The 15,017-nt window shown below is 43.5% G+C and overlaps 1 protein-coding gene across 9 annotated transcripts in view; it reads right to left on the bottom strand.

Moving 5' to 3' along the window:
• Positions 1-15,017, bottom strand: part of LOC137951520 (protein root UVB sensitive 1, chloroplastic) — a 43,590-nt gene that overhangs the window by 13,163 nt on the left and 15,410 nt on the right. For all 9 annotated transcript variants that reach the window (XM_068798223.1, XM_068798224.1, XM_068798225.1 and 6 more), the window contains one exon: positions 7,101-7,376. In XM_068798223.1, the coding sequence (XP_068654324.1) occupies positions 7,101-7,376 (276 nt within the window). The remainder of the gene's footprint in view (positions 1-7,100; positions 7,377-15,017) is intronic.

Here is a 15,017-nt window from a genome sequence, read left to right as displayed (position 1 = left end):
GAACTAGATCAACGAGGACTACATACACACATGTGATGCACTCTAGGCAAAGTACAAAACCCTCATACAAAATGAGGAACTAACAAAAATTGACTCAACTCATGCTTGTTTCAACTACACCGAGAGGATCAATGTCTACCAATTACTAACACAGAGAGAACACTCTTGCTGATTTTCTTACTCAACATAGCTCTTGCAGTAGCAGAAACTGAAACAAAAAACGAAAGTTCACACACAGCAACTCTGGTTAGATGCGCTCCTGCTACTACAACAAACCACGTGTGCAGGCCTTACAGAAGGTAAGTCACTGAGTGCTATTGCAGGTAACAGGTCTTCAAGCTTTGCTCCAAAGTGATGGAAAAACTTACTAGAGAATTCTAGGGGATTTATGGAAGCCCGACACCAATAAAAACCCCTTTCCATGTAACTTGGACACAACACATATGGGAGAGATAGCAAGAGAGGGATTCTACCAGGTTGACTAACCTCTATGTTGACACACATGTTGTATTACCTGTACCAACACAAAGGTGCCAACATCAATGAAAGATTCACAAAGAACTAGCGGAGTGAATTAACCATGACGTACATGTTGTCCTCAAGACTTGTGCGGAAGATGCAAGATGATGCAACTACTAATGCAACAACCTTTTTGTTCTTTATTCTTTTCAGAAAGGGGACGTTGTATTAAGAAGCCAAAAGGCTGCAATACATCAAGGAGGAGGGGGTTTCTTACAATGATGGATTGAAGAGAGACCCCCTCTCTAGCTAAACTATCAGCTAAACGATTAGCTAATTTAGGTACATGAAACCAATAAGAGACAAAATCAGAAGATAGGTGCTGAATCTCATAAAAAATAGACTAATGACGCCACGGAGGGGACCTTCTTCTTCAAGCACCAGCTGATAACACAACTAGGGCCACCTTCCAAAATCTTGTGAATCACCCTCTAACCCCACTTCGAGATGGAATGACCAATTTGATGATGAAACTTGGACAATAATGCTTGAATTTGCTGAAAATTTTCATTCTGTTATGAGCAATCAACAAAATAAACCAGGAGTGCAAACAAAAACACAAGGTAGAAAATGATTATCATGTCATGAAACATTCGAGGAGTAGGCAATCACAAGAAAAGAGTGTCAATCCAGGACACTGTGGAGTCTAGGAAGGCTCATGATGTTGTCCTGCAAGAGACCAAAACTCAATCCATGTTTTTCTAGTCGATGGCCTTATCCCCATTTTGCATCCTGGTTGGCTTGCCCAGGCTGCAATTGGGTCGGTTGGAGGTTTTTGATTGCTCGGGATCAAGCCATTTTAGAGTTGCAAGATGGTAAGATTGGCAATTTGCCTAAGCTCGTAAATTTAAAGACAAAGAGGTCAGCATTATATGGTGCATTGGGGGTGTTTATGGCCCTAGTACCCATAGACACCAAGCTGAATTATGGGATGAATTAACAATGGCTACGGAGAACTGGGATGGTCCTTAGTTAGTCACTGACGACTTCAATGCCATCAAGTTCTGCAATGAGAGATCCCCTTCAGTGTCTCAAATCACAGCTTCAATGAGAAGTTTTTTGTGATTTCATTGGAGCTAACGGTCTTGAAGAGATACCTGCTTCAGGCAAAGACTTTCCTTGGGAGTAATAACCAACAATGAGTTGTTCTCTCCAAATTGGATCGATTTCTTTGCTCTAATAGTTGGAGTCAAATTTACCCAAATGCTTCTGCTCAGGTGTTGGGTAAGGTTATTTCTAAAGATCGACCTATTCAGCTTGAAACTAAGTCAAGTAATTGGGGTCATAAACCATTCAGATTTTAAAATTTCTGGCTTAAGGATAAAGCATGTCTCAATCTCACAAAGTCTTGGTGGAAGGAAATAAGGGTCTCAGGTCCAACTAGTGGAATAGTCACCGTAAAGCTTAAGAATCTGAAAATGAAGCAGACTAAATGAGCCTAACTATATCATGCCTTCCTCTCCGCTCAGAAAGAAGCTTGTGTTGCAAATTGACGCCCTCGACCTCAATGAGGAAGGCAGAGCTCTATCGTCCTCCGAATTTTGTAGTGCATTGCTGCTGCAAATTCTCTTCAAAATTGAAAAAAAGTAAGAAAATAGAGAGATGAAGAGAGAGATTGAGAGGGTGAGGGAGAGAGAAAGAGTGGAGAAGAGGAGCTCCGAAAAGAGAGCTGCATTGGGGCTCGTGCACAACTTCCAACCTATTTATAAGAGAGTTTAACAAAAATTACAAGTATACCCCTCACTTAAGTAAAACCCTCATCTACTTATATCTCCCATTCTACATGTCCTATATACATGAAAATAAGACCATAGACATAATTCAACATGAGGAACAAGATTACATTAAGATATATGAATAAGAATAACATGAAATGATCAAAATACCCTCGTACTTGTTTTTCAACACTCCCCCTCATACTAAACCATATATGTCAAAGAGTCTCAGTTTGCCACAAAAGTTCATAAATTCACACTTTCCTAGCGCTTTAGTGAAGACATCGCCGAGGTAATCACCAGACCGAACATATGGGGTTGTCACCTCCTACTTCATCACTGCATCCTGAATGAGATGACAATCTACCTCTATGTGCTTCGTTTTCTCATGAAACACTGGATTGTTGTCTGGTCATCACAATTCATAGTCATAAGATCTTTCTAATAGAAGCCTAACTCCTGTGCAACACATTTCACCCACATTAACTTACAATATGGACCATTGCTCTGTATTCAGTCCTGTATTAGACCGAGCAACCACATTTTGTTTCTTACTCTTCCGGGTGATTAAGTTTCCTCCCAGAAAAACACAGTACCTCCTAGTTGAAAAACAAGAAAAAGGGTATTTTGGTTATTTCCTTTATTCTTATTCATATATCTTGATGTAATTTTGTTCCTCAGGTTAATGTGGTTTTGGAAGCACTTGAACCAAGCCTTCCTCCTTAAGTGGATTTGGAAGTTCAACTACACCCCAAAATCAATTTGGAGACTGATGATAGCTGCCAAACTAAATTGGACTAGTGGATTTCTGGTGGCAGACAACAAAGACTCTCCCCCTTGTGGCAATCCTTCTTCGCTCTCTTCCACACCTTTGAGCATGGAATTAGATTTTATGTTGGATGCAGCTTGTCCTTAAGTTTTTTGTTTGATTGGTGGAGTTACATAGGCCCCTTCGCAATGCCTATACCCCACTACTTAAAATCAGTACAAGAAAGAACGCCTCGGTTTTTGAGTCACGTGCTTCCAATGCTTGCCGGAATCTCAACTTCCGACGGGGATTGGTTGATGATGAAGCCCAACTAGTTAGTAGACTCCTTGGTGAACTCTTTTTTTTTTTTATGAAATGTGAATTTTATTAAGAGAAACAAAAGGACCTAACTCCTAACAACAAAAGATTGCAAGGAGGCTCCTTGCTTGGCTAGAACATCAGCCGCAAAATTTGCTGATCTCGGAATGAGAGACCAGAAACACTCCAAGAGATTTACAATATCCAAAACTTCAAAAAATGCATCCCAATGACGCCATGGAGGAGTAGAGGCATGCTGGCACCAACCGATCACCACCTTAGAGTCTCCCTCGATAAGGACAGGTCCAGAGCAATGATCACGAAAAACACGAAGCCCATTGAGGAGGCTTTGAAGTTCAGCCGTTGTGGAGTTTGCAATTCCAAGGGGCCAGGAGAAAGAGACGATCTGGTTCCCAAGAGAGTCCCGGATCACGCCACCAAACCCTGCTAAGCTAGGGTTACCAAGAGAAGAGCAGTCAAAATTCAGCTTAAGGACTCCAGCAGGAGGCGGGGTCCATTCGCATATGACAGGAGGCTTCGAAGAGAGGTGAAGCTGGGCTAAGCTTCTCCAATTATCCCTGATGGACGTTCCAGAGAACGGGGAGAAGGCCTTTATTGAGTGAAGCCAAGTAGCAATATTGCCTAAGATGGTTTCAATAACTCTATCTTGAGTACTGGGTTTGGCATTGAATCTTCATTGATTTCGCTCCAGCCAAAGACCCCATGGGATATATGCGGATATAGCAGAGATCATCAGTTTCCCAATACCAGGGATAGGAGTTTCAGCAAGCATACGGTAGGTGGCTGACAACTCCTCAGGGAAGCAGAGTTGGAGCCCAATTTTGCTAAGAATCGACATCCAAATCTCTCAAGAGAAAGGGCACAAAAGGAGCAGGTGGCTTACGGTTTCTTCCTGTGCATGGCAGAAAGGGCAAATGGGGTCAACTTCGTGGTTGCCACGAATTCTGAGGTTGTTAGCAGAGAGAATCTTATTACGGCAAACACTCCACATGAAAAATTTTATTTTTAGGGGGGACATTAAGACGCCAAGTGAATTCCACTACATGCTTGGGACCTCGAGTGATCTCTCCTCGAATAACAAGATAGGAGGAGCTGACAGAGAAGAAGCCACTTTTATCTGGCCACCAGATTAGCTTGTCTGATTTGTTAGCTTGGATTCTGGTTGACTGCAAAGTGTCCAACAGGACTCCTTGGTGAGCTCTAGCCAATCAAAATTCGATATAACAATCAAGATACATAATTTGGAGATTTGAGAGCAATAGTCTTTTCTCGATTACTTCAACATAAAGACTTATCAATGGTTGGACAATAACCATGCATCTCATGATGCCGCTATTACTTGGAGCCTCTTGGCCCCTTCGAAAATCAAAATTTTCTTCTGTTACGGAATCCTGAACGAGATTTAGACAGCTGATAATTTGAGAAAGCATGGCAACACATCCCATGTAGGCTCTGCCCTTTCTGCAATTCGAGCGATGAGACAATTCCCCACCTCCTCTTCCATTGCCACTTTCTCTGGAATGCTTGGACAAACATCCTCCGTCAAATTGAGCTTCAGTTATGCCTCCCAAGTGATCTTCTCAACACTAGTAGGTTCATTCTGGGTAGTGTCATACCCAAGTTGGGGAAGATTTTGCTTTTTGCCTATCTTGCGCAGATTCCTTGGGGTCTTTGCAAGGAGAGAAACAACAAAAGGTTCAATTGCAATTTAAGCAATGCAGAGGACGTATCTTGCATCATCGTCAATTAAATTTCCTCCTGGCTCCACACCAAGAAGGACTTCGCCAACCTATTGGGCACCTCACTTCGCACCAATTGGTGTGCTTTAGCAAAACTTGTCAGCCCCCACTTGTCCTCCCACTAACATTCCATGGAAACCTCCTTCGCCTGGTTCGCTCAAACTTAACTTTGATTGAAGCGCTCGTGGCAATCCGGGCATTGTCAGATATGGTGAAGCTTTCCACAATGTTGATGGTACACACTCATCTCTTATGCTGGCCCAATGGATATTTGAGACTCTACTTCAACTGAGCTCTTCGCCCTCCTCCAAGGGCTCATCGTGATCACCTCAATCACCCTCTCATTATTGAAGGTGACTCTCAAGTGATAATCAGTTGGTGCTTTTCCACCACATTTCTGAAATTGTCTCACTTTTACACTGTTTATGGATTCATGTACCTCGTTCAGCTAATTCTTAAGCTAACTTGTTCGCCAAGCAAGGAACCTCACTCTAATCACTTGTTACAAAGGGAGGGCTACTCTAGCAGACCTTGTAATTCATGTGTTTGCTTAATAAATCATCCACTTCTCTTGATAAAAAAGAAGCATTTTATTAAAAAGAAATTGTTTTTTTAAAGGCCACAACAATCCAAAGAAAAAAAAAATGTAGGAACTAAATATGGAACATAGAAAGTGTAGCATCTGTGGTAAACACTCCATCTCCTAGCGTACTAAAAAAAGGTGAATCAAATGCCAATAAGAATTAAAACCCATTAATTTGTAGAAGTTAGCTAATAGATAGCTAGAAAAGATATATGGAGCGCCTGCCAAGGAAAGATACTCACGGTAGACGTGCTCAGAAGAAGAGGACACCCAACTATTGATCCTCTCTGCCCTCTTTGCAACTCTGAAGTCGAAACAGCCAATCACATCCTGCTTCAATGCTCTATCTCATGGAATGTGTGGACCTCTATCCTCAGTAAGACTAGGTTGCAATTTTGTATGCCAGCTGATCTGATTTTTTTCAGCAAAATGCTCATTGGTACTCTCCTTCCTGGGCTAGGAAAGATTATGATATCCGCTTGCACTGGTTTCATTCCGTGGGGGCTTTGGCATGAGCGTAACCGTAGGTGTTTTGACGCTAGAAGTGATTACGCGGTAATGGTCGTTGATTGTGTGTCGGGCCAGATCTCAACATGGCTCCTTACAAAGAAGCCTTTCTCCTTCTTTGCTGGTTCATCTATCCGCGATAATTGGAGCAACATTGCAAGATGCGGTGTGGAACCAAGAACCCAATCATGCAGGAATGGACCCCCCAAATCATGGTTTCCTAAAGTTAAATTTTGATGGTTCTTCTCTCCGCAATCCCGAAATTGCTGGCTTTGGGCGTGTTATCTCGAATTCCTCTGACAATCAGTGTCTGTCGTATGTTGGTCCATTAGGCATTGCTGACTGAACGACGGCTGAACTCCAAGGACTTCTCAATGGGCTCCTCGTTTTCAGAGACAATTATAATGGTCTTCTTCACATTGAGGGGGGCTCAAAGGTGGTAATTGGTTGGTGCGAAAATGCATCCCCCCCCCTCCCCCCAAAATTGCTGGCTTTGGGGGTGTTATCTCGGATTCCTCTGGCAATCAGTGTCTGTCGTATGTTGGTCCATTAGGCATTGCTGACTGAATGACAGCTGAACTGTAAGGACTTCTCAATGGGCTCCTCGTTTTCAGAGACAATTACAGTTGTCTTCTTCACATTGAGGGGGACTCAAAGGTAGTAATTGGTTGGTGAGAAAATACATCTCCCCCCCCCCCCCCCACGTGGCGCCATTGGGATTCTCTTCGGGAAATTCTTGAACATGCCTCTCAATTTTATTGTATTTGATCTCAGTTTCCGAGATCTGCTGACTCGGTAGCAAATGGGCTCGCCAAGTCGGGAGTAACCTTTCAATCTCTTTTTGTTAGGGATATGCTCCTTGGTTTTTTGTAATTCTCTTTGTTAATATATACATCATTTTCAAAAAAAATAAAAAATAGCTAGAAAATGTTAAAAACATTAGTTTATACCTGAATCAAAGCAGATGCTGATCGTCCTGCTCCAGCCACAGCTCCAATCAGCACAAAGAGGTGAGGAAAAGCAGGTGCTAATAGCTCAATCCCATAAGCCACATTTTCCAGAAGATCAGCAAAGAGCCTCCACCCTTTGGGGTTGACATCAAAGTGACGGCCATATTTTGACAACAATATTTTGCTGAGATACCCAATCCCGTCCTTCAATACCCAACTAATAGCAGCCGCTGTAGGAATTGCACCTTTCCCCAATCCAACAGCATAAAGTAAAGCCTGAGAGTCGAGCACAAGAGATCCAATGATCAGACACCACAACAATGCAATGGTAAAAACATGATTTTTAAATACTAAACAAATGCAAACCTTGAGATCAATGTGATAAATTACCCATGTTCAGTATAATAATTGCAGCAACATTTACAAATAAACTGAAAATGATTACATCGCAACAAATTCTTTTTCTCCGTGACATGACTAGTTACCCCATTTTCTTGGTTTTTTATGGGTTAATGGTTGCTCCTTTGTCTCCAAAAATAAGTTCTTTCATTCAAGTTTTAGCCCTTTTCTTCACAATGTTGCACATACATTTCAATTTCAGAAAAGTTGCCCATCCCAATTTTGCAATGACTTTTTTCTTTTTTTTTCCGAATGATGAGATTTTTTTAATAGGAAAAAAATTACTATAGAACTGAAGCCAATCCTTGTTGGCAAGGAATCTGTCAAGCTTTGACATGATAGGGCATTGTCTACCATTGGACCAAGTGAAAGTCTTCCCGGATAAGGCGATTTCATCAAGATCCCAGCAGCCAATGAAATCAGCAAAGAGTCTTATGGAGGTAGTGATCCTCTGAGACTTCTCATGGCAAAACCGAGTCACGTTAAAATCCCCGACAAACAGTAAAGGGATTGGCTATCTCTAGGGGCGGCCTTTAGAGAAGGATTCGGCATCAAAGTGATAGTTAAGGGGGGCGGGATGTCAAGTAGGGGGGGGGGGGGGGTGGTTATAGGTGGGGCGCATCCGTGGAACACGCGGAGGACCTCCAGGGGGGGGGGGGGGGGGGGGGGGGGGGCGCACGGGCAATGGAGGTGTGGTTATTTCCAGAGTAAAGATGAGGTGGTAGCTGGGGGTTGACAAGAGGTTGTTGGAAATCTAAAGGGTTAATTTCGGGGGGAGGTTGAGAAGGGTGAGGAGTCTTTTGTTGCATGTGGGTGAGGGATAAAGGAGGCGAGCGCGACAAGCATGCCAGGGGGCCTGCGGGGGCAGCATCAATGATCGTGCCTAGGTTGCATAGGGCGGACCACGATTTCTGGAGCGGAGTGGAATCAGAATCTGATGTCCTCAGTGAGCTGGCAGTCTGGGGGATGGCATCTCAAGATGGCTCGTTAGAAGGGGGATTCACCCCATGCCGGAAATCCGCCATGGCACTAAAGGTGATCCGGACCCAGAAACGGGCGTTGTCAACAACAATACACCTGAAGTGCTATCCTTCACAAGAGCGAAGGGGGTTGACGAGAATTCGGCCCTCATCTAGCCAGTGCTAGTGCTCAATGAGGCGGTCCAATGCAATGATTGACCCGAACTCGGTGATGATGCTCGAGAAGATCGTTAACTGCCATAATTCCACCGGTAAGCCAATTATGGTCACCCATTGACCAAATTGGCTAGAAGGCGTCAAAGGAAGCCACTCTGAGATCCCAATGATACCCGAGGAGGAGTAAGGCGGGAGGGCTAGGGCCGCCGCCGTCTGCGGTCCCCACACCCTTTCTGAGGATTTCCCAGGGCTATCCAGGATTGCTATGAACTTGTCATGCTCGATGGCTGAATCATTGAGAAATAAGTCTTGGAGTCTTCTCTTCCGTCGGGGTTTGAATGATGATGAAACCGTAGCTTTTGTTCACTCCTATCCAGTCTCAGCAATACCACCATTCGGGATCAAGTGCAAGATAAGTTGATCTGGAAGCCTAGCATCAATGGTATCTTCTCAGCGGCCTCAGCTTATTCCCACATTAGGGAGGATGACCCCAGCCTACCTGAGCACAAGATGAATCTCACCTGGAAGCTCTCTGCGCCTAGCAAGATAACATTCTTTACATGGACATCCATCAGGGAGCAAATTCTCACTGTAGACAACTTCCACAAGAGGAGTTTTACCACCCCTCATAGTACCTACCCTCTTTGTGGCGTTTGTGAGGAGTCTGTTCAGCATGTTCTCCTTCATTGTGGCTTCTCTTGGCAAGTTTGGATGGCGATCTTCTTAAAAGTTGGCATTCAAGTGGGCCTCCATCAAGACCTATTCGATACTTTCCAAATGGTGTTGGGGAGTCGTCTGCCTAGAATTGGCAAGTTGTTTCTCTTTGCATGCCTTCCTCAAATCCCATGGTGTTTTTGGCTTGAGCATAATAACCGGAGATTCAACTCCAATTTCAGCAACCTGGAAAGTACTGTCTCTTGTGTTGTGGGTATGATCTCTAGCCGGCTGCTCACCAGAAAGGAATTTGCCCCCCAGGCTAGTATATCCCTTTGTTGGAATTGGAGTCTTCTGGCCCATATGGCGGTCCCCAAAAGATATCGACCATGGCAATGTGGGAGTCTCCCCATAGCGACTACATTAAGTTAAACTTCGACAGGAGTGCTTTAGGATGCCCCGGGCTGGCAGGTGCGGGTGGAGTCTTCAGAAACCATAGGAGAGACTGTTCTTTCCTATGCGGGGCCGATTGGTATGGCTAACTCCAACACTGCTGAAATGACTGCCCTTCATCATGGATTGAAAATTTTCAAAGACCGCCTTCACGGGAAGCTGGTGATTGAAGAGAATTTCCTATATTGCAGACATTGTATCCTCAATTTTTTGAACATGGAATCACATTCCTAGATCAGCCAATTCCTTTGGCTAATAGGCTAGCTAAATTTGGAGCATCCCACAACAATCTCTCATTGTTTGGGACGGTTCCCCCTCCTTGTAATCTTGCTCTTCAGAGCCGGTTAATATAACTCAGCACTATCTCAAAAAAAAAAAAGGGAGATTTATCACATGTCATCAGTTATGTCGATGTAGGTTCTAGCCTACTAGTACATTTAGATTTTGTAGCAAGGAGTAAGAACCTATCGATCATACTCTTTTTCATTGTTCTTTTCCAAGTGAAGGAGTAAGCACAATGTTTGTTTATCTCTATGTCTTCCAAAGTCTTTGATGCCACGGTTGGCCGAAAGTGCTTCTTTTCCACTTTCTAGACTAGGTAAGACCTTGAGGAGAATTCTAGAGGTAGCAGCAACATGGAGTTTATGGTTGGAAAGAAATGAACAAGTTGTCTCCAATCAAGCACATTCAAAGGGAATTGCAATTGAGAATTCGGTACATCTTGCTCTCTCATGGGCATAATTATTGGTTGATTTTCATGATTACATTGGGGCAGCTTTAAGAATGAATTGGCAGAATCAGGTTGTTTGCTGTCAAATAGAAAAGATCTGATGGAACCAATGGATTCCTCCCCTGAACGGCTCACTCAAACTAAATCTTGATAGAAGCATTAAAGGCAAACCAGGACCAGGAGATATTGGGGGAAGATAATAATTTTTTTTTTTTGTGAATAGACTATTAAAAAGAAGAGAGTAGTACAAATCAAACCTAGGAGAGAGGGTCTTCCTCCACAACAAGGTGCTGGAGTGAAATGCCCGCCTTAGCCTGAATGTCTGCCAAATGATTGGCAGAACGAGGAATGTGCTTCCAAGTACAATTCAAAAGGGAAATTAAATTACAAATTTATGAGTACATGTCCCAGTGATACCACGGAAGTATGATGGAGTTTGCACACCAATAAATGACAACCTTTGAGTCGCCTTCGATGCAGAGAGGGCCTGTGAGCTGGCTAGAAAAAATTTGAATTCTATTCAGCAATCCCGAAGTTTTGCTATTGTGGAGTCAGAGATACCAAGAGGGCCCGCAAAAGAGAAGAGGAGATCACCGTTAGCATCATGGATAACTCCTCCATATCCCGCAGGGCCAGGGCAACCAAGAGCGCTCCCATCGAAATTAAGCTTGAAGTGGCCCAAGAGGGGGGGGGGGGGATAACCACGATCGGGGGGCAAGAGGGCTGAGATAGTCCAACAACCAATTGTCCATTTCCTTTAAATTTTGAGCTACTGAAGTTTCAGAATTATTTTTGGTTTAGAAGCCAGATAGATACTTGGTCGGTAATGTAATCAGTCAAAATTTCAGTGGGGGAAGATTTGAATTTGAATTTCCTCTTATTTCTTTCTTTCCATAGTCCACATAGGATATACCCAATGCAACACGAGAGAATCATCTTTCCTAGCTTTGGGAATCTAGTATCAATGAGTAAAAGGATAGTGGATGACAAATTTGATGTAGCACAGTACTGGAGCCCGATTTTGTTTAAAAGAGAGGTCCAGATAGAGTGGGCATAATGGCAGGATAGGAAAATGTGATTGGTTGTTTTTGGAACATTTTTACAGAAAGGGCACAGGGGGGTCCGGGACTGGGGTACCCCGCTGGATTAAAGAGTCAAAGGTGAGGATTTTATACTTGCAGGCAGTCCAGATGAAAATTTTTGCACGTGGCAGGGCAAGGAGGTTCCAAGCAGTGGCCACGAGGTGATTTGATTGGGTTGAGCATGTGTTACAGAGGAAGTTGTATGCTGAAGTAGTGGAGAAGGACCCTTATGTACAAGGTGTCCAGATCAAAGTATCTTGTTTGTTACTGGGTTTGACAGAGTGTAGGCTTGATAGGAGATTGGAAGCCATAATGGCTTCAGAATCCAAAAGATGTCTTTTGAGGTTTAAATTCCATCCCCCAATTTCAGACCACATCTCTGAGATAGAGGCAGCAGTATTTCTGGCAAGGATAGAGATAGATTCATGGCTGGAATGTCTAGTCCACCAATCAGACCAAAATTTTGTTGAGGTTCCATTGCCGACATTTGACTGCTTTCTTGAAATCAAGGAGAAGTAGGACGATTTTTTTCCAAGCAGGGGAGAGGCGAGTACCTTCGCCCTCCGTCCACCAACCCAATTGTTTGTTAGCTTTTGCAGCTGCTAAAGCTCTCCAGATTAGGTCAGGGTAGAGATTGAATTTCCAGATCCATTTAAGGAGAAGAGCAGAATCAGTAGTGGCAGTATCACATACCCAGTCCTCCAAAGAATTTTGGTTTGCAGACCTCTTCCTATTTTACTAAGTGATATTTTTTTCACCATTTGGCCCTCCCCACAAAAATCCTCTTTTAAGTAGCTCAATTATATCTTTGATAGAAGCAGGACATCGGAACATGGGCAGATAGTAGCTAGGTATTCCATGGAGGCAGGATTTAATTAGAACCAGTTTTCCAGCTTTGGAAAGGAATTTCCCTCCCCAGGAAGCCAAGCGCCCTTCCAATCTCTCAATGACCGGGTGCCAAAAAGATTTGGATGGTAATCTAGGGGTCATGGGGAGCCCCAGATAGGTGCATGCAGACATTTCAATTTTACATCCAAGATAGCTTGCCATAGAGCTTAACAGATTTGGTTCAATGTTAAATCTAGTAATAGATGATTTTGGCCAACTCACTTTCTGGCCGGATGAGATTTCAAGCAAGTTAAGCAGGGCTTTAATGTTGTGAATTTGATTTAAAGAGCCTTCACAGAAGAAGATGATGTCGTGCGCATATTGAAGGAGGGCAATGTCTTGTGCAGGATCAGGGGAGATGGGGCTGAGCCACCCTGACCTTTTAGCCAGTCAAACCATGGCAGACAAGTGTTCCCTAATAAGGATGAAGATGAAAGGAAAGAATGGGTCTCCCTGTTTGATACCCCTTGTACCTTTGAAGTACCCACATGGCTTACTGTTGACAAGAACAGAATATGAAGCATTAGAAATGCAACTTCTCATCCAGAATCTCTAACAGGTTGTGAAGCCCATTTCACCAAAGAGGTGGTCAATCATCTTCCAATTGACCCGGTCAAAGGCTTTCTCGAAATCTAGTTTGATGACAACTCTTGGTTGATTGGATTTTTTGAAAGAGTGAAGTAGTTCATGAGCAGCCATTGTTGAGTCCAGGATATTGCGGCCTCGGATAAAGGCACTTTGATAACACGGGGGAGGATGGCCCTTAGACGGTTGGAAAGAATTCGGCCTAAAATTTGTATGAGTTGGTGGTTAGGCTGATAGGTCTGAAGTCTTGAGGGAGGGTTGAGTTGTTTTTTTTTGGGATTAGGGCAATGAAAGAGGCTCCAATGGATTTGTGAGTGATGCCTGCTTGATGGAAGTAATTTACAAAGGTATAGACATCATTTCTGATTACTCCCCAAGATTTTTGGTAAAATTCTCCATTGAACCCGTCTGGGCCAGGGGCTCAATCCTTCGGCAGACCAAGTGTAGCCACATCAATTTCCTCTGGAAAGAAAGGGTGTTTCAAAAGAAGCTTCTGAGGTAGAGATACGTTTGAACTCCGATCTGATCAAGAGTAGGACGGTTGAAGCACTCCTTTGTATAGAGATCTGAAAAAAACTTTAGAAGGACATTAGCAACGGAGACGTTATCCGTAATCTCCTCGTCTTCATCATGAATAGAGGATATATGGTTAGCTCTCCGACAAGCTGAGGTAATGGCATGGAAGAACTTTGTATTTCCATCACTGTCGGTCAACTAGCGGAATCTGGCCCGCTGCTTCCAGTGAGGGGTTTCATTCTTAAGAAGATTTGAAAAATCAGAATTTAAATGGTTTTGAAGAATGAGTTTAGAGGAAGAGAGTGACCTTTGCTCTTCGAGGAGATCAAGCTTAGAGAGACGGCATCAGATAGAATCTTTCCCAGATACAGCAGTAGCAGAGAGGCATCGAGCCCCGGGCCGGATCTTTAGCTTTAGAGCTTTGAGCTTCATGGGAAATGACCATCCAAGGCTTGGGTGGTGACTGAACGCTTCTCAACATTCTTTCAGTTGGGAGACAAAAGAATCATTGAGAAGCCAGGAGTTTTCGAAACGGAATGGAGGGTGTCCCCAGGATGGGGGCTGAGTATTTATTTGGATTGGCTAGTGGTCAGAGCCAATTTTATTAAGGACTTGGCCAAAGGTGTTGGGGAAGAGATGCAGCCAGTCATTATTTGCCAAAAAACAATCTAATTTGGAGAGTATAGGGGGGTTTTGTCCATTGGACCAAGTAATTTTTTCCCCAGATAATGGTATTTCGAGAAGTTCTAGACTGCAAAAGACATCCGAAAAGGTTCTCATAGTGGGGGATTTTTTATTTTTATTTTTGCCAAGGTAAATCCCATTGTTGAACTTGCATGAGTAACTCATCCCAAAATGTGGCTTGATCACCATGCTGAGATGGGCCATATATGCTCGCAAAGGCCCAGTGAGTGCCCAAAGTCCTATCTCAGAATCAAATAGAGAGTGAGAAAAGGCCAGAATTTGATGATATGGCTTCAACCGAATTAGGGTTCCAAATAACAAGAAAGCCACCGAAGTGGCCAACACATCAACCGTTGCCCATTCAGGGTCCGAGTTGTACCAGAGACTCTGATCAATAGAATTATCACAACTTTGCAGCTTAATTTCAGTGAGGATTACAATATTTGATTTGTAGTCAAAAATAGCTACTTTGATGATGTCGCACTTGGAGTGCGAGCTGATTCCCCTGACGTTCCAAGAGAGAATTATCATGCCATTATGATAGTATTTGGATAACTCCCAAGTTAGCTCCAACATTTTCTCCAGTTGATGTGGAGGGACACCGTCCGAATGGGTCAGTATATGTTGTTGCATATTTGTGACCCACTCCCTGCGTGAGATGATAGGGAAGTTGCCTAGCCAACGGGGTCGGGGGGGAGAGGGAGTGGAGGGAGGGTCAGGAGTTGGGGAATATTATTCCAGGGGTGATGTTCTTCTCCTTATTTTTGTTTCTTCTTCTGGAGTAAGTGAG

Source organism: Aristolochia californica, unplaced genomic scaffold, assembly GCF_029961685.1.
Source record: "Aristolochia californica isolate CCGP_79_NKW_82.1479 unplaced genomic scaffold, dmAriCali1.0.hap1 SCAF_15, whole genome shotgun sequence".
NCBI classification, from domain to species: Eukaryota; Viridiplantae; Streptophyta; class Magnoliopsida; order Piperales; family Aristolochiaceae; genus Aristolochia; species Aristolochia californica.
Note: the sequence above shows the minus strand (reverse complement) of the source record. Positions and strands in the feature narration are given on the sequence as shown.